Source organism: Gymnoscopelus microlampas (genome assembly GCF_963454915.1).
Source record: "Gymnoscopelus microlampas genome assembly, chromosome: 12".
Classification (NCBI taxonomy): domain Eukaryota; kingdom Metazoa; phylum Chordata; class Actinopteri; order Myctophiformes; family Myctophidae; genus Gymnoscopelus; species Gymnoscopelus microlampas.
Window position 1 is genome coordinate 25,367,989 of NC_139949.1, and position 18,959 is coordinate 25,386,947.

At 42.7% G+C, this 18,959-nt stretch overlaps 1 protein-coding gene across 7 annotated transcripts in view; it reads left to right on the forward strand.

The window, feature by feature from the left end:
• The window catches only part of arhgap32b (Rho GTPase activating protein 32b), a 102,793-nt gene that overhangs the window by 79,110 nt on the left and 4,724 nt on the right, over nt 1–18,959 (forward strand). For 5 of the 7 annotated variants that reach the window (XM_084074616.1, XM_084074617.1, XM_084074618.1 and 2 more), the window contains 11 exons: nt 6,617–6,766; nt 10,691–10,793; nt 12,588–12,732; nt 13,791–13,873; nt 14,484–14,591; nt 14,770–14,915; nt 15,150–15,351; nt 16,015–16,160; nt 16,783–16,857; nt 17,029–17,865; nt 18,212–18,882. In XM_084074616.1, the coding sequence (XP_083930742.1) occupies nt 6,617–6,766; nt 10,691–10,793; nt 12,588–12,732; nt 13,791–13,873; nt 14,484–14,591; nt 14,770–14,915; nt 15,150–15,351; nt 16,015–16,160; nt 16,783–16,857; nt 17,029–17,865; nt 18,212–18,882 (2,666 nt within the window). Of the gene's footprint in view, nt 1–2,860; nt 2,946–6,616; nt 6,767–10,690; nt 10,794–12,587; nt 12,733–13,790; nt 13,874–14,483; nt 14,592–14,769; nt 14,916–15,149; nt 15,352–16,014; nt 16,161–16,782; nt 16,858–17,028; nt 17,866–18,211; nt 18,883–18,959 lie in introns of all 7 variants that reach the window. The other 2 variants (XM_084074621.1, XM_084074615.1) reach the window with 2 other exon arrangements.

Consider the following 18,959-nt stretch of genomic DNA (forward strand, 5'->3'; position numbering starts at 1 on the left):
GAAATGTTTGAGAACCACTTATTTAAACAACATTGGGAAACATGCAACTACACTTTAGAGACGAGACAATATTTACCAATATTTACCAGCAACGTTACAGGAAAAACAAGCCTAAAGTTGCTTATAATAAGCGGACATGGCAACACTGGTTAGAGTAACTGTAATGTTGACGTTTGTTTTAACAGAACAATAGTTCAGTGCAGAATTCAAGCCTTTGTATTTTCTGTCCTCATTCATTTGCTGCTTCACCAGGCCACGCCCCCTGCTCTCTGTTTTCGTTACAGTACAGAGTGGTAATGGTAGACTAGAATAGTGGCTGATTACACATTACTGCTCTAAGAAAGTTACTCATTACAGAGTTGAAAATAACCAGTTACTGATTACTTTTAAAGATTACCCCACTTCTAGTCAGCTTAAAAATGATTTGATTAGTGAGTGAGAGTGGCTCTGATATGGCATGTCTCATGATTGAAAACATCATGCTCCCCATGTGCAACCCTTTGCACATCAATTAAAAATGTGTGAATAGGGGTATGACAGACGGATTTAACAACACAGACAGTTGTACCATTCTATGTATATCCTTGTCTTTTCTTTCATCGTCTTTGATTTGAGCAGATTTCACATCAAGGTTTGTTCTATCTTGCTTAATTTCATCAGGACAAAATTATAAATGTGTAAATTGGACAGAGACATTGTGTCATGTCTTTTGGACTCTGCAGTTTGCCATAGTCATTAGGTGCGGCCACACACAGCTAACTACATGACGTAGTTGCCTTGTCCTCGCTTCCCTCACTTACAGATGCGTTTAGCAATCAAAGATGGAACAATAAGCCATTTTTCTCCTGGTACAACCACACCACTTGTGCTCTGTTGTGTCAACAAAGACCACTGTCACTCATGATCACATTTAGCAGGGAGACACTGTTCTGTTGTTTACTTTACGCTACTACGCTAAATGGCACCTCAAAATGCCAATGAGTGGTAGTTATAGCAGCTAACCTAACACATATTGTGTTGAACAGTGTTTACCCTGATTCCATAGGCGGAGGAGCTTTTGTAAACATAGTGTAGTGGTGACCTACCATTAAAGTGGGCTTTCTTTGGATAAGTAGGTTTAGATGGGCACTTAACAATGGGCCTACTACAGATGTCAGTGATCAACCAATATTAGCACTCCACCATAAAACTAAAATGTCTCACTCTCTATGTGATTGGCGATGGTTGTGCAGATGGAAAAGTATTGCTGAATGAAAAGCATTCTTCTAACAAACAAACAATTGTAACAGCATTTAGTTTGATGGCTGATGTATGTATTTTTTTGCCTGCAACAGGCAACACAGAGGTCCATTTTGAATGAGCCATTTGCGTTGAATTTTAACAACACATTAAGCATGGGTTTGTGGTCAAGAAAGAGGCCGTGGATTGTTCTATATCACGTGTGTAGTGGTTATAACTTTCAACCCGGTGTCCCTATGTTGGGCATGTCATAAGCAAGAATTTACAAAAAATATCAGAATTTGTCATATGTATGTATGTATGTAATATAGGGGTTTAAGTGGTTAAGGTTTGGGTTAAGGTCCGTCTATCTTCTCCTCATCATACTTGACCTCCACTGGCCTGTTTGTTTTCCCAGACTGACACTGGTTGTTAAAGAGGGAGGAATTTGAGAGGGACTGGAGGCAAGAAACAATTAAGATTTTCGTATAGAAATATTAAAACTTTACGTATAAAGTATATATTCTCCCAGTAAAGAGTAACAAGGCCATTTGAGGTAATTTTCAATGCCAGCGTCAACCTAATTGACGTTGAGTAACCTGGAAGTGAAAGCTGTCAGAATTCCCCAAACAGGACCTACTTGATTTATAGTTTTATGACTTCTGATAAGCATACAAATGCGAGGCTGAGACAATGGGCTCTTCTTTCCCTATCTGTGAATATTATGGCTGTCATTTCACCACCAGAAGAGCCTAGAACAAGACAACCTGTTCTAACTATATCATGCAATTGCAAAGCTATATGAAATAATGTCATAGTAGTTCGATTAGTACCCTTTTCTTACCAAACCCTGCCTGATAGATAAATGATACAGTCTCACCCTGGTGAATGGTTAAAGAACACATTCTATTGTTTTTCAATGCCATTCCACAAGTAATTTGGATTTCTGAAGTAGAGCAATAGAGTCTGCCTCCCGGCTATAATCCATGTTGACACTGAGCAGATGACAGCCTGAGTAAGTTCTTCACAAACTGGCATTTGCTGTCAGCCCCTCCACTGTGAGCTGATTTGTGTTCCTGAATAAAAGTGACAAGTCAGTGTAATCCAATATAGTTGCACAGTCAGACCCTACATGATATGGAGGGCCTTAGATACCTGCACATTCGGTAAACAAAACCTCAGCTTTCTGTCTTGACGGAATTGAAGCACAAAGGAATTCATCCCGGAGGGGAAAGTGAAGCTCCAGTTCTCTTGGAACACGAACAATGCATCTTATTGGTGAATGCTGTCCTGGAGGCAGCTTCTGGATTCAAAATGGATTTAGCTGCAGTCCATCTCTCATAACAAAATGACACAACAGAAACTCCCAAATGAAAGTTTGTTTTGTTTGCACATTGTTTACTACAACAGCTATACTAGGTTTCCTGCCACGGGTGCCATTGAGACAGTAAAATGTGTTTTTATCTGGCCTGCACCGTCAGAAATTCAGTCCATACTAGGTTTGATGACGTGCTCAACTTGACCACTTTCAGTTGGATATGTCAATGGTTCATTTGTAGATAAATAAGGTATTGTGTGACAAAGCTATCCTGCTTTTTTCTCTTGCTTGTTTTGGTTTATGCATGACTACAAAAAAAACTAGAAAAAGTGCTCCTCGGAGCACAACTCTCCGCCAGAAGACTTGTGTTGGTTCGAAGGTCGCGAAGGTCGCTATCCCTCTTGTATATGTAAGTGTCCTATCCATCCTGTCTGGGTAAGTGTCCTCTTCCGTCCTGTCTGTGTAAGTGTCCTATCCCTCCTGTCCTATCCGTCCTGTCTATGTAAGTGTCATATCCCTCCTGTCTATATAAGTGTCCTATCTGTCCTATCTGTCCAATAAGACAGATAGGAACAATTGGAACAATTGTTCCACAGGCGCGTCTTACCTCACTCTGACAGTGGCGGAGACACTGTCAGAGTGATGCCATGTATATATAGGCCCGGTGGCGTCACTAGCCAATCAGATCACAGTATTTCACGTGTCACGTGAGGCTTGACCAATCGGTGTGTCATGTTTAGAAAGTGAAAACGCAGTGATAACAATACTCTCCTGGCGGAGAGTAACTAGAAAAAGTGCTCCTCGGAGCACAGGTCTCCGCCAGGTCAGGTAGGTTATTGTGGCCTCCTGGTGGCGCTATAATAGGCCAATGTGAAAAGGGTGGCATTTCTTCTTAGGCCTTTCAATGGGATGACACTGCATTCATGATTTGAGGAATTTTGTTCCAAAAATGTGTTTTGCTAAATTAGACCTGCTGGTGGCGCTATAAAGGCCAATGTGAATGTGAAAAGGGGGGCAATTCTTCCTCGGCCTAGTGGGAATCTGCATGCAAACTTTCACGGAAATTGCACACTGCATTCATGTTTTGAGGCATTTTGTTTAAAACTGACCAATCCTGCAAACTTTGGAAGCCACTGTAAGCCAAATAGGATGGAATATGAAATATCGGACAGATCCATCAGAATCACATGACTATGGAGATGCAGTGTACGAATTTGCGTGTTTTTTGGACATAATCTGAAGGAATAATCTCCAAAAATGTATTTTACATAAATCGGCCTCCTGGTGGCGCTGTAAAAAGCAGATGTGAAAAATGCAGTCCAATGTTTTTCCTTGGCCGCTAGGGAGTGTGCGTGCAAAGTTTCACGCAGATCGGTGCAGTTATAGTTAAAAATGCAAATCGGCCAGTTATAGCGCCACCATGAGGCTGATTTGAAAATGTTCAAGTGGCATTTCTTCCTCGGCCTAGTGGGAATGTGCGTGTGCAATTTTATGGAAATGGCAAGCTGCGTTCATGATTGGAGGCAGTTTGTTCAAAACGGACCAATCCTGCAAACTTTGGAAGCCAACCTTAGCCAATGAGGATGCAATATGGGAAATCGGACAGATCCGGGTTGATCACATGACTATAGAGATACTGTGTACCGATTTGCATGACGTTTGGTTAAAAGCTGTAGGTGTAATGAGAAAAAATGGGTTTTGCACAAATCGGCCTCCTGGTGGCGCTATAACAGGCCCATGTGAAAAATGTGGGGCAGAGGTTCTGAATTGGCATCCAGGGAGTGGGTGTGCACAGTTTCGCAGCGACCGGGCCAACGGTGCCGGAGATTAGCTGTTAACACACAGACAGGACACACACACACACACACACACGGACGGACGGACGGACGGAGGGTAAAACATACTCTCTCGCCATGCCTTTCGGCCTGGCGGAGACAATAATTATTACTACAACAAAGCAATTGTTTTCATTATGTTTGGATGGATGCTGTTGCCAAAAGCTGTTAAATTATAGTTTTCTTAGGGATCGACAAGCAAGCGGGAAACAGTTAACGAGGTTAAAGGGTAACAAACTGATTACCTCATTTATCAGATACACATTTGTCATTCCCTTGATCTTTAGGGTGTTTCTCTCTTTTTTCTTCCCCATGTGGGGTGGACTTGTTGGAAGACTTGTAAGCATACGTAGATCATAAAGATAATCAATGGCTTCTCATGAGGAAGGCGGAAAGCGTTGTAGACAAAAACAGTTGAGGGGAGGTGCTTCCAATGAGCAATACTGAACTCATTAACAACTATGGCACTCTGAGGCTGTTTTTCTCTTTGCTAATTGACAGTACTGTATGTAATGTGACATGTATTGCTTAGTATTTGGTGTGACATATTCACAAGACTGGCAAATGAAATACAAAATGTATTTTTTACTTTTTTCTCTTATGGAATTAAATCCAATCCATTACTCTTTCTGAACATGCACAGTACACTTGTTGACATAAAGATGTTCGCTAGTTCCACTTCCAACACCTTTATGCCCCACCAATTTCACATTGGTGGGGCACAATTTCACACATCAGCAACAACGTTTATGGTGATCATCATAACCATCCATGAATGTAGTCAGTCAGGAGCCTGCTACTTCAATCTCTTATGGACATGTTAATCCTACTGTCATCAACTCTATCAAACCACTTGTCAAAGAAAGTGACCCAAAAGGAGTTAATGACCTACTTTATATTCCTGTCTGCACCCCTGTAACTTAACACTGTGGTAAAGTATGCAGAGTGTCATATTACACATTACATTATAAAATCCAGAGTGTTGTTAATTTAGCTCTTAGAGTGTCCAAATGTAACACAATGGACCTATTAAAATACTCTCCGACCGACAAATGGATGAATGAACACGGTACATCACAGAAGTGTGTGAACTCAATATTTGTAGCTGTTATGAATACAAATTATTGTTTTTTTTTACTTCTCCATGCGTGCCCCAACAGCAAAATAGAAAAATAGAGTTATTGCTCACTATCTACAAATAAGTAATTTCCCATAAGGAATAGAGAACTTTTGTGGAAAAAGATGAGAGTCTTTGGCCAGAGGAGGAATGGAAACTGTTGATTCAGAATATATCTGGATAAATGAGTGCAACAGATGGTCTGAAAGCACAAAGAAAATGAAGATTCATAATGAGGCATCACATGGAATTTTATCATACTCAGTTGGATTGACTGTTGTGGAGAAGAATGTGGGCAATAGTCTTTCTTTTTCCCATATAATAATCTAATAAATGTAGGGTAATACAAAAACACATGTTGCATGGCATTTTGATTAGCCAATAGCTCTAAATTCCCATCGCAGTGAATCAGGAAATGAAAAAAATATGTTGGTCTGAAACATGATCGTTATACCATTGTTTACGTCTTTTTCTTTTTTGTCAATGACAGTGAACTGTAGATGTACAATTTCAGTGACTAATGAATCCTCAGTTGATGTTTATAATGTAATAGATTCCTTAGAATTACAGAGCAAGGTAGCTAGGCCATAGCATGTGACATCAAGCAGTGGGGAAAACATCTCCTACCTCTCACCAGTAATTTAAAAGTCAGACATTTTCAGTAGAAAGTTATGCTTTTCCACATCACTCCAAAATGGAGAAAACAACTGGCCTGTACTATAAGAGGCTTAAGACCTTTTCCCAGACACATTATCTGATGAATGCAGGTTTTGGTTTTCAAATGGGTCTGGTATTAGATGAGGAAGATGCCTTTGCAGTTGCCAGGGAGGTGGTATTTAGGAGGGAAGCGTAATACTGCAAGGATACCACACATGTATGGAAGGTTTTGCATTAGAATGAGGTTGAAATCCACTTGGCACCAACTTGAGTAGCTTTTCGGAGGTTTCGTACAAGGTTGTGCATAGAGGTTCTCTATGTGATTGATCATTGGGCCACACTTGTTCTCTTATCGGAAGTTAACAGATATGCAGGGCATCTGAGATGATCACTATTGACAACCCTTTTAGAGTGTATTTGCGAACATAAACGTAATTTATATAATTTACATTTATATGTATGTTTCCACAGTGTCTAAGAAGCACGGGAAGCTGATCACATTCTTGCGCACCTTCATGAAGTCGAGGCCCACCAAACAGAAGTTGAAGCAGAGGGGCATCCTCCGTGAGAGGGTGTTTGGTTGTGACCTAGGAGAACACCTCCTCAACTCCGGCCATGATGGTGAGACATACTGCATGTGTACTGTGCACAAATTCCTAATTCTCAAGTTAGTCTGACATCAGAGGCAGTCCATGTGTACAATCTAACCCTCTTGAGGTACCAGTTGCTCACAGTCACCTCATTTGGCACCAAAATCACAAAAACTTGAACCAAATCTTTTTACCTTTTATAGTTTGTAAATGGAGAGTGACCTGCAAAATGTTATGGTAAAATCACAGCCATAGACCTTTTCAAACTTGAACAACAACATGAACATTTTTAAAGGGGCTAAAGTTTATTTCCTGTTGCTGTGCTGGCCAGTATCAATAGCTGACAGGAAATAAACGTGGGCGAAAGCTGCCCCCTAGCAACGCAATTCCACACATTCCACACTGAAAGGGTCTCTATAAATCAAAAGATAGAATATATAAGGAATAATACTCTGAAGTGTATGTTAAATTACTTCAGGGAAAATCTATTTGTACTGAGCCTCTGTGTCAACCATTCCAAATATTCAACTGCACTTTGAAATGTACCATATACCATACAACCTGGGAACCCATTCGATAAAAAAACATGTCTTTCCACTTTGTTTTAGCCTGTGGGGGCACCACTTTTTTTGTGTAGAAACAGGAACTTGGTTTGGCTCCTCCCCTTTCTTAGTCCACTTCCTCCCGGGTGCTTTTTTGTTTATTCGGTAGGGGTAGTTTAGGGTAGTGGGTTTAGGGTAGTGAATGGTGCTGACAGATTCTGCTGTTAGCAGAATCTGTCTTGAGATATAATATACCATATTACAGCCAATTGTCAAAGATTAATTGTAAGTATTTAATCATATTTACTTACTATTTATGCTCATTGCCTTGTAGAAAGACACATCCCTTCAGGTGTTAAAATTGATCAATTAATGCACATAGAGCCAAAGTACAGTACAGTCTAAAGTCTATTTTTTTTTTACACAGAATTAAGATATCTTGGTGTTGCTGGAAGGTCATTTGATTCAACAGTTGATCAATCGCCTCATTTTGAGGACAATTTGAAGCTCATTTAATTAAGCTTTGGTTTCTAAGTCGATGGTTTAGACGCTAAACCATTAAACGCTCAAACCTTGCTAGTGATTTAAAAAGCTGATCCAACATTTGCACTAGGACTGGTTTATGAATTAGACCCACACATATACACTGTTAAAAGGGTCAGAGTTGGGGCTCATTTAACAGCCTTATTGTAACAGGTCTTACACAGGTCAAGGTCTTTGTATTGGTCATTTTTCGTTGGGCTCACACATTCATGTTGAAACTTAGGCGGCCCTTGTCTGTAAAAGTTGGCTTACATTACCTTGACAGTTGACACAGAGATAAAGTATTCTGTCACACTTTCTTGGGTCAAAGGGTCAGGTCTCTGTGCTCTTACTTATAAACTGTAACACGTAGCTGAGAGGAGTAGTTTCAACAAAAATATGAATAATTTATAACTATGAAAACTACTTAGAATATTGAAAATGTAATAAGGCATGGCATATCCTGGGGCACTCGTGTGGCACAAGGGTGAAGTCCCTGTCCACCACCACAGACACTAGGGGTTTGAATCATCCGTGGGCGTGGTGCCTCTGGCTTGGCCGAGTGTACATACGAGCACAATTGACCGTGTTTGTGGGAGGGAAGCCGGGCGAGGAGGGCATTCTTTGTTAATACACTAGCGATTTGGGCGGTGCCTGGCAGTGGGGGATGTTAAACAGTGAGGAGTATGGTGGAGGCACCACATCCTCCTGGTGGGGGCTCCTCACTGGCAGGTTAGCCAGTAGGGACAGCAGTGACAAGACTATACAGAAATGTGTGGGGAACTCATGAATTGACATAACTACATACTTGACTATTCTAAATGTAAGGGGGGAAAAGTAATGTCGCAACAGTATATATATATTTTGTATTACTTATTGCTATTAAGATTTCAAACAATTACCCTATTTCCCTGTACAGAATTACAACCATAGCCATTAAAACATTGTCAGAAATGTTTCTTGCCTGTAGCACATTTTTAATGTAGTTGTACAAGGATTGAGTAATTATTTTATAGTATATCATCAAAATACACTACACATAGTACACATATTTAACATTTTCTCAAGCAATATACTGCAGAGTAAAGAGATTTTCAAGTGGTTTCAAAATATTTAAGAACATGGAGTCAGCTTACAAATTAAAACCTCAGTGTTGATTTCGAATTTGTAACTCGGAGAGTATACCAAATGGATGTGTTTACATTTGTACACTATCAGAGTTAAATTAACTAGGGATGTTACAGTCCATCAGGGCCCTCAGTGCAAGTCTGCTCTGTCAATGGATGCCAACAGATTCTCCTCACTCTCCCCTCCTGTATGCTTCTGCTATGCATGGAATTTGTCTGAACAGCTGCTTCGGCATGGGTCCCACTTTCTGTCAAGTCTGTGAATGATGTGTGCAGAGGGGGAGGAGGTCTGAGAAACTCCTGGTACACATAGACATTCATTGTCTCTATAATATACACACACGCACACTATGTCAAGCACACCCACCCACACACTACAAATTATGTTTCTTTAAATCAGTTTCTGAAGTCAAACAAAGAGGCTGTTTTTTCTAGAGGGCATTCTAGACCACAGACGGCACTATGCGTTAGATAGCTCTGTGGCGATGTTTATGCCATCGCCACGGAGGACTACTTTCCAATTGCCCAAAGGATGTGTATTATTTTCAGATACCCGCTTGGCTGCGGTCTCATCACTGTTCTAAACAAATGTATATAAGAAATGTACTGTATTAACATTTATTTAGGCTAACAGTCTCATGATGTGTACATCATGTTGCCAGATGATCAGGGATCTCCGCATGCTGATACATCTTCTGGGGACTAATTTAAACGTAGTTGCTAGAAGAGATCTACGCACTTTCGAAACCAGTCCAGTCACCACCCCAATTTTGTTTTACTTTAACTCTTGCATCCCTATTCTGGGGCTAATATTTGGCAAAAATAGCAGATTCACAACGTATCTCGTACATCTTTGTCGAAGACGTTTTGGTTTTAAGTGCTTATATCTCTGAATTGTTTCCACATAGTTCTAGGTAACCCATTGAATTTAGATGTCACCAGAAGTTTCGTAGGCAGAGACCTCTGATTGCCCGGCTACGCAAGACTAAGTTAGCATCAACTACAAGCTATCCTTAAAAACAACATGGATTTCAATATAACTTGAAGCCTTTTGTCGAGTCGAAAATGTGTGAGCTGATATTGTGGTAAAGGTAGCAGCTGACTGACTCAGCTGGTACTCGTTTCTAGGTTATTACTGTGGCTTCTCCCACTTACTAGAGTAGCTAGATAACATTTATTCCGAGGGCAATGAAGATAGTGCCAACACAACATTTCTATTCAAAGAGCATATTGCCCCAAAATATGAATAAACATTCACTTATATGTTAATTGTTGGTAAGTTACTATAGCATAAGAAGCATAATCGACTGTGAGCTGTGCAGTTATTGTAAAATAATGCACTTTGCGGAGGCAAAGTTAATTTGCCTCCAGTGCATTCTTTTTTTTTTTTATAACTGCACGGCTCTGAGTTGATTATCCCTTGCATATCTGTGTCAGTGTGCATTTTACATCCTGCTCCTCAAAGTTGTGTGAGCTGTTGTGTCTGCTCTACTTTGCTCTACTTTTAAACTGGGTGTCTTAAGAAAACTGTGTGTACATCAAAACAGCATTGGCCAGCTTTGCAAAGAAATACAATGGTTTGTGGGACAAGGCACCTACAGACACCTTTCTGACCTTGTGCAATCAATGTTATTTGAACTCTGAAAGTGTGTCAGGGTTAAGTTAACACTCCAGATTCTACTGTGTAGCATTCATTAAGTTTTGTTCAAATATTGACTGAAGGAGAAGATGTGATCTGATGATATGTTGTTTTTCTGGTCGTAGTTCCTCAGGTCCTCAAGAGCTGCACAGAGTTCCTTGAGAAGCACGGAGTGGTGGATGGAATCTACCGCCTCTCTGGAATAGCCTCTAACATTCAGAAGCTACGGTAGGACCCACAGAAGCACACAGACTCATACACACACACACACACACACACACACACACACACACACACACACACAAAGGAAGGTATTGTACTACAGGTGGGGGCTCGCAAACCTAATCTCTATTGTTTTTGTTATCATTTACGGACTGATAGCATATGAAGTCTATGCTGGATTACTGCCAGTATAAAAGACAGAAAAAAGTCCCTGTTATCTTTTGCAAGGAAGGTTTTTCACCTGTGTCCAAGGACAACAAGGCATTCCTTGTAAAGAATTTTGTTCATCTTTATTTTTATCCTACCTGAACAAGAACCTTGATAATCTGAATATTTAGCTGAAGGGGACTTGTTTTTAAATGTATTATCATGTGTAAGTTGTATTGATGATGTTGCCCAGCCTTGTGGACCATGTCACACCAACATTCCGCTGCGTGTACCTTTATGAGTGACTGATAAATAAACCCCTCTTGATTCCTGATTCTCTAGTATGAGTGTCAAACACACAGGATTGTTTATTAATGTAAAGGACCTCAGGGCCTAAGAGTTCAAGACTTTTAATCCCTGGATGGATGTGGATCATAAGTTGGATTTTGGGTAGCTCAAACCCTCCCCAGGATTGGGATCACGTATATATCTGAGCTGTGATCATAGAATTATCTCAGCAAACATTATGTCAATAAGAAATATAAGTTTGATTAATCAAATAGTTTCTTTTAACACCCAAAATTCAAATGTGATCCACTCGGATAGGGATTAAAAGTTTTGGGCCCAGAGGATTGTAAGGATTAAGAGGCTTAAAACCTAATTTAAATGGTGTTTAGAAATGCATGTCCAACCACATCTACATAATTCCTTTTAGAGGGGGGCTACAGTCTCTCAAACTTTGAAAGTAGGCTACAGTTATTCAAAGGGTCGTGTAGGGGCATTGTGTATAGCAGTGGTTCTCAATATAGGTTCCGGGGACACCCAGGGGTCATTGAGGGGGTCCGCTGCTACATTTTCTGTAGTAATCTTAACCAATATTACATTTTTCATTTTTTTTATTTTCTTATTTTCTCCCAATTAACTCATTATAGCAATTCCCCCATGTAGTCACTGCTGACACCTACTGGTTGGTCTTGGGGATGGTGTAGACAACTACATTTACAATGTGTCTCCTCCGATACCAGCTGCTTCTTTTCACCAGACAGTGGGGAGTTTCACCATCCGGGAGGACGTAACACATGCTGAGGAAAACGCTGTCATTCCCTGTTCAGCTCCCCACTGAACAGGCACCCTGACCAACCTGTAGGAGTCGCTAATACCGTGACAGAGATCACCCTCCCCACCTGCAAACATGGCCAATTGTGTTTGTTGGAATGCCCGGCCAAGCCGGATGCACTAGCTACAAGTAAATAACAGTTAGAGAACGTACAAGAATGGATTCACCGTTATCTCCATATCTAGGGAAGGATTTCTGGACTAAATGACACACCAAATCATGATTCATGAAAACGATTTTAAATTGGGATTCCAGAGATGTAAAAATCTTATGGCGGACTGTGGCCTAATGAATATCAAATTGGGGGTCCTTGAAATATGTTGAGAATCACTGGTGTATACCAATTATTTTGTCTTGCTTCAGACTTTTTGTTTGTTTGTTTTTGGGGTGGTTTACAAATGGAATAAAATCTATCACATACATTTGTATTTGAGTGTATTGCACCACTTTTATGCATCCAACCCCTTGAAAATGCACACGTTCATAATGTTCTGTCTTTTAATGTCCCCCCACCATTCATTCTCTATACAATACAGGCACGAGTTTGACTCAGAGCAGATCCCTGACCTGACCAAAGATGTGTACATCCAGGACATCCACTGTGTGGGTTCACTGTGCAAGCTCTACTTCCGAGAGCTGCCCAACCCCCTGCTCACCTACCAGCTATACGAGAAGTTCTCTGTAAGTATAATGTTTAGTGAAACGTCACAACGTGTCGCAACACGATGCGTTGTGAGCTTGTAGATCTGCTCTTTTGGCAAATGTTCCCCCCATAAGAGGGATGTTGGGGTTATACCTAGTTGCACGCCAGTGTTGCACACCCCAACATAGCCGATCTACAAGCTCACAACGTGTCATAGCACTTCGCATCGCATGACAGCGGCCAACCAAGGCATTACCCATTGACAGAGCATTACACTCAGCGGTACACTTGAGGGGACCTCCTTTCCTATACATCCTGGCACATCCTAATACGCCCCTTTTGTCTATACAAAAAATCGGTACAGGTGTAAGGCATTCAGCTTTATGGCACTTTCAATGCTTCATTACTCCAAAAGGGGCCAGTTGTGTCTGCAGATGTCACTCTATCTCGCTCTCGCTCACACTGTTCCAACATACATTCTCATTGCTGGCTTCTTCCAGTCTCTGTCGGGGGTATAAAAAACTCATTTCATCAAACACTTAAAGTTTTTGTCGACACCCCCTAAAATAATAGCATTGTGCTGAGCGCACCCTGTCATTAGGAATACAGCAAACCGCTCTAGCACGCTCTACAGTGACATGGAATAGAAATCTCCTCCAAACATAACAGAGCGGCCCCTGAGGATCAAGTAAATGTTTGCCGGTTGTTATGGCAATGTGGCTGACAAGAGAAAGAAGAAATGGAGGGAAGGACGGAAGCGTGGTTGCACAGTTAAGCCTGATTCATACTCAGTCGCACGACCCTGTCACTCATCAAAAATAAATAATAGACCTACAAACTCACGATGTGTCACATTCGCGTGTGAGCTTGTAGGTCTGCTGTTTCCGGTGCGTGACACAGTTGTGTGACGGAGCATAAATTAAGCTTCACAGTATGTCCCGTTTTAGCTTTTTACAGCACATTTGATCTGTATGGAGGATTGGAGGTGAACAGCAGCACCTGAGTGTAGACACACTGATGCATACCGACCTCTCGCTCTCTCTTTCTGTGTCTCTCTCTCCGTCTTTCTCCATTCTTCCCTTTTTCTCTCCTGAAGGACGCTGTATCAGCAGCGACAGACGAAGAGCGGCTCATCAAGATCCATGATGTCATCCAACAGCTGCCTCCGCCGCATTACAGGTCAGTGTGGAACCACACTGCCCCCTGGTGGCAGTCCCAAGCTATATACATTACCTACATAGAGCAACACACTGGTGTTGTTGTAGCTTCACTTTTAATGTGTGTTCAGGGTTCTTTGTTTTTCACACTCAGCATACATAGTTGTAAATATATTGTTCTCCCCACTGCAACATGCATGTAAACAACATCATTAAAATGCCACTAACATTAGTGTGGAACAGAGAACCAACAATTCAGCCAGAAAGACATTATTGAGGATAATAGAGAACTGTTTCTGAGTCTGTTGCTTTTTCATTTTGAGAACCTGGAGCAAGGCAGACGTGTGATAACTCAAAATATTGATATCAAGTCACAGGATATATACAACCCGACTTCAAAGGTTACCATTACCAACCGAATATAGCTATCTAATGTTGCCTTTAAAAATAAACAATTTCTAGTAAGTCTGCTGTGGTTTGTTTAATTTCCAGAGTGTCATGTGATTTCTACTGTCACTGTTTGCTCATAGTAACATATTAATGGTCTGAAGTCAGCCTCAGAAATTGCATTATTACTGAAGCCAATGAAAGCTGTATAAATGAATGTTTGATGAAGCCTCTTCCATTCCCAGGACACTGGAGTTCCTCATGAGGCATCTGTCCCATCTGGCCACATTCAGCTACATCACTAACATGCACAGCAAGAACCTTGCTATTGTTTGGGCTCCTAATTTACTGAGGTGAGTTTTGAGATACTAACCACTTGAAAGTATAGGGTTTAAGTGGGTAGATGTTTAACTCTCAACCGTCTCAAATGAATAGGTAATTTTTCATAGTCATAGTGACATTTGGATTTAAAGGAGCCATATTTATTTTTCCTACATTCTCCTTTTTCCTCTGTTGTGTGTCTCTCACCAGGTCCAAACAAATCGAGTCTGCATGCTTTAGTGGTACGGCAGCCTTCATGGAAGTGCGTATCCAGTCTGTGGTGGTGGAATTTATTCTCAATCATGTGGATGTTCTCTTTAGTACGAAGCTCAGCACACTCATCAGAGAAGGAGGAGGTATGTGCACCAGAGCGTCTGTAATATCTTTGGCAAGGACGACTCATTTGTTGTTGTTAACCGTGATATTGCTGTGTAGCTGGGTATTCAATTTGCTCCTCTGGTGAATCAAGGTTTTATAAACTCACAAAATAAATTCCAGATTTAACTCTTCATCGACAAATTCGGGGTCTCACATGGCTCCGGTGGGGCCCGCCACTCATTATTAATTTCATACCCCTCCCCAATCCTCAGGTCACAACTCATTGTCAAGGCCCAAGTCGCTGCTGGTGTCATCTCCCTCTACCAAACTGCTGACCTTAGAGGAGGCACAGGCCAGAACCCAGGCTCAGATCAACTCTCCAGTTACAGAAGACAGCAAGTACATTGAAGTGGGCGAAGGTCCGGCAGCCCTCCAGGGAAAATTCCACACTGTCATCGAGTTCCCCACTGAGAGGTGTGTTACTCCTAATCCTGTCCTTTCTGATGTAACAAAAAGGAGATTGAATGTCAGCCATTTAAACCTACAGAGAGGTAGCAGTTCTCTCACAAAGCCACGAGTGAAGAAGAGATTATTTCTAGATGTGCAAAGTGTTGCTGGTATACAGCTTCTTTACTGATATAAGGCAAAGTGCTGGACTATAATGCACAGTGCATACAAATCCTCATTATTAATTTAACTTAGAGTGTACAAATGGAACAGAATCGACCCATTTATGGTTAATTTGGTACAGATGTAGTAAAGTAATTCAGTACTATGTTCTGAGTACAGAGTACTTGTCTCACAAGCGACATTGGTCACAAGAGTGTCATTTACTACTTGCTCAGGCCAGTGATGACTGATGAGGCAACTATGAGCTGACTATGATGTAGCATTCTTTGTGCCATAGCTTTTCTTGCACCCAAAAAACAAAGCCTGCACATGTTGAAATGGAGAACTGTAATTAATGACCATACCGTTTTCAGAAATCCTTTCTTGCTCTGTTTCAAGGACAATGAGCAGCCAGAAATATGGGAAGATGCACATAATTGATGGATATCTGTGTATTTTGGATTCAGTTAGCCTTGAAATGAAATGTGTTACTGAATGTCTTACAAACCCTCTGTTGTGTGGTCACAGGAAGAGGCCTCCTATTAAATCCAAGAAGTCTCCAGTGGGCAGCTGGCGCTCTTTCTTTAACTTGGGGAAATCATCATCCATGTCCAAGCGCAAGTTGCAGCGCAACCCCAGTGAACCCAATGAGCTCAAGGCTATGGCTCTAGCTGGTAAGACTTTAATGTCAAGACATTTTGACAATAAGCTCTTAGGTCTAAGTCAGTGGTTCCCAAACGGTGTGCCGTGAGACATGTCTAGGTGTGCTGTGGAATTGTGTGACAACCACGCATTATTATTGCAATAGACCTGTATACTATTTATTAACTCTTCAAAACGTTTTGAATTATTTTTATTTGACTATATCTGTACTTTGTGCACGTTAATTTGCCAATACAGAAGCAATTCTAGTACTAGTCTTGTGTAGCCAGACAATTAGAGATATCTGCATACGTCAGGTGACATCTAAATTCAATAAATTCAAACATTGGGTGGAAACAATGTGGAAACAACAATGCATGACGCATACATCCTCCTCCTCCACATGACCATGACAACCCTCCTGGCTCTGGAGTGGTCCAACAATATTGCTGTGACACGTCACCACAAATTGCAATCGCTTCAAAATGATGCTGACTGAGCGAGGAGCGTTCCCATTCCTTAAAGTGAACCTGATTGATTGGAGGATGGATGTTTGAGTATTGGGATCTGGCTATAGTGTTTCCTTAGCGTGCAGTAAGACTCACTGCTCATCTTGGGGGGAGTAAACAAACATGGTTGTCGTGGTCGTTTCAGGCGGTAGAGGAGACACTGCAACATTAAGATCAGCCAAGAGTGAAGAATCGCTGACCTCCCTGCATAACGTTGAAGGTAATGTTTGTGCTTCTCTCAACTTATTTTTGTACATCATAAGCACAAATGGCTTCTTTGGAACATAGTTATGAGATTACTCTTAAACAGCTTATATAGACTTAGAAGATTGTCCACAACCCTGGTTGTTGTACATTTGAGTTTAAGCTGACATGTCTGCTATACGTGTAGGAGAGTCCAAAGTGTACCGCCCGCGGCGGCCACGCTCCAGCAGCGACGCCCTGTCAGCTTCCTTCAACGGCGAGCTGCTGGACAGCCGGCAGCACTGCAATTCCTACGACAACCGGGACGTCGCGGAGGACAGCGACGGAGACAACGGACCCATCTGCGTGCCCGCCCTCATCTCCCCGCCCCGTTCGGCCGGCGAGGACGTAGACCTCAGCCCGCCAGATATCGGCATGGCCTCACTCGACTTTGACCCCATGTCTTTCCAGTGCAGCCTCCCTGACAACTCCTACGCCTTCCCCGTGGACGACTCTCCAGCTGGGGCTGAGGGCCCCAGCTTGAAGAGGGACTCTGGTAGTGTTACTGGCAAAAACAATTGCTCTGAGCCCATCTCACCCTGCTTCCTGGGCAACATAACCGCCCCGTTACTGCCTCCTGATCTGGGCTGCATGACCATGGGGGAGAAGGTCGGAAAGAAGAAGCTGACCACCTCCTACTCGTACACAGATAAGCCCACGCAGGCCGTGTCGCCTATTAAATGCTTAAAGTCAGCCAGTTTAGCGCCACTGAACATCTTAGAGCTGTTCCCCACAGAGGTACCTGACAAGAGTTCAGCGGTAAAGGGTGTCCCTCCCAAGCCTTCAACCCCTCCCTCGGGACACAGGGACTCTCTCCCCTCGATGGGCAGTGTGCTGCCGAGGGTCAGCGAGCCATCTCTGTGTGACGCATTCCAGATGGAACTGCACTGCAAGCTCGCCGCCCTCGACAACGCAGAGAGCCGAGAGCCGACGGGAGAGGAGGAGAGTGCACAGCGAGCACCCACTGGCGGTCAAGAACACAGAGGTAAGGTGGAGCGTTGTCATCGCCGGAATATTCAAACTTTTCTCGTTGTCTCTTCATTTTGTGTCATCCTACCTACAATAATGTAACAGTTTTTTTCGCTTGAGTAATGCCATTAAAATGAATGCCTGCTTTTTTCTAGGTTTAGTGTCCCAGGTTCATGCCTTTAACAACTTGCATGGATTTCAGCTCAAAGAAATCTTATCACGTGATGCCCGGCCGCCATGCTTAACTTTTCCCTCTCTTTCCTACTCCTGAAGAGCCTTGAAATCTGCCTGCCTGCCTGCCTACTGTCTTTTCTTGTTATGCACCACGTGCTCTTTCTCACTCAATCATTCATCAAATGCAGTTCCCATGTCTTTGTCGCCCTTCCCAGGAGCCGTAGCTCTGGACTCTTCAAAGGACCTCACCCCCGGCCCCCTCCTATCTGCCCCGCCCCCTGCCCCTCCTAAGAATGCTGCCCGCATGCTGGCCTTGGCCTTAGCAGAGTCTGCCCAGCAGGCCTCTGTTCAGTCCCAGAGGAGATCCTCTGAGCCCCCCACCCCGGTGTCCCCCGTTCAGCAGCAGGAGCACTCAGACGCAGTGGACTCACCCTATCCTCCGGTGCTGCAGCTACAGGTACACATTCGGGAGGTCGCTGGGGAGGAGAACTCCCCAATGGCAAACACCACGACCCCAACCCTCGTTGCAGCCGCTTACCCGCCGCGGTCCAGCCCCCCGTTGAAGCAACCGCCACCAGAGTCGACCAGCCTCAGCAGCAAATGTTCAAGCAGTGCCAAGTCCCCATCCACCCCTCCTGGAAGTAGGCAGGACCGTATCACCCCACCAACCACTCCTCTTTACCAGAGTGCTGCCCGCTCCAGATCTCCCAGCCTGGTTGCTCTAACCCAGAAGAGACCAGAAAGCCAGCCTGCCATGGGTCAGGTAGCTCTCTCTACTAGCAAGTCCAGTCCTGCTCTAGTCCATATGTACAGTAGCAGCTGCAAGGGGACAGGAGGCTCACCACAACCCGTTGCTGAGGTAAGCGTCACAACCTATTTAGTTTTATGAGGAAATTACCATTAATAAATTATTAGGTGTGATTATGTTGTTTTATT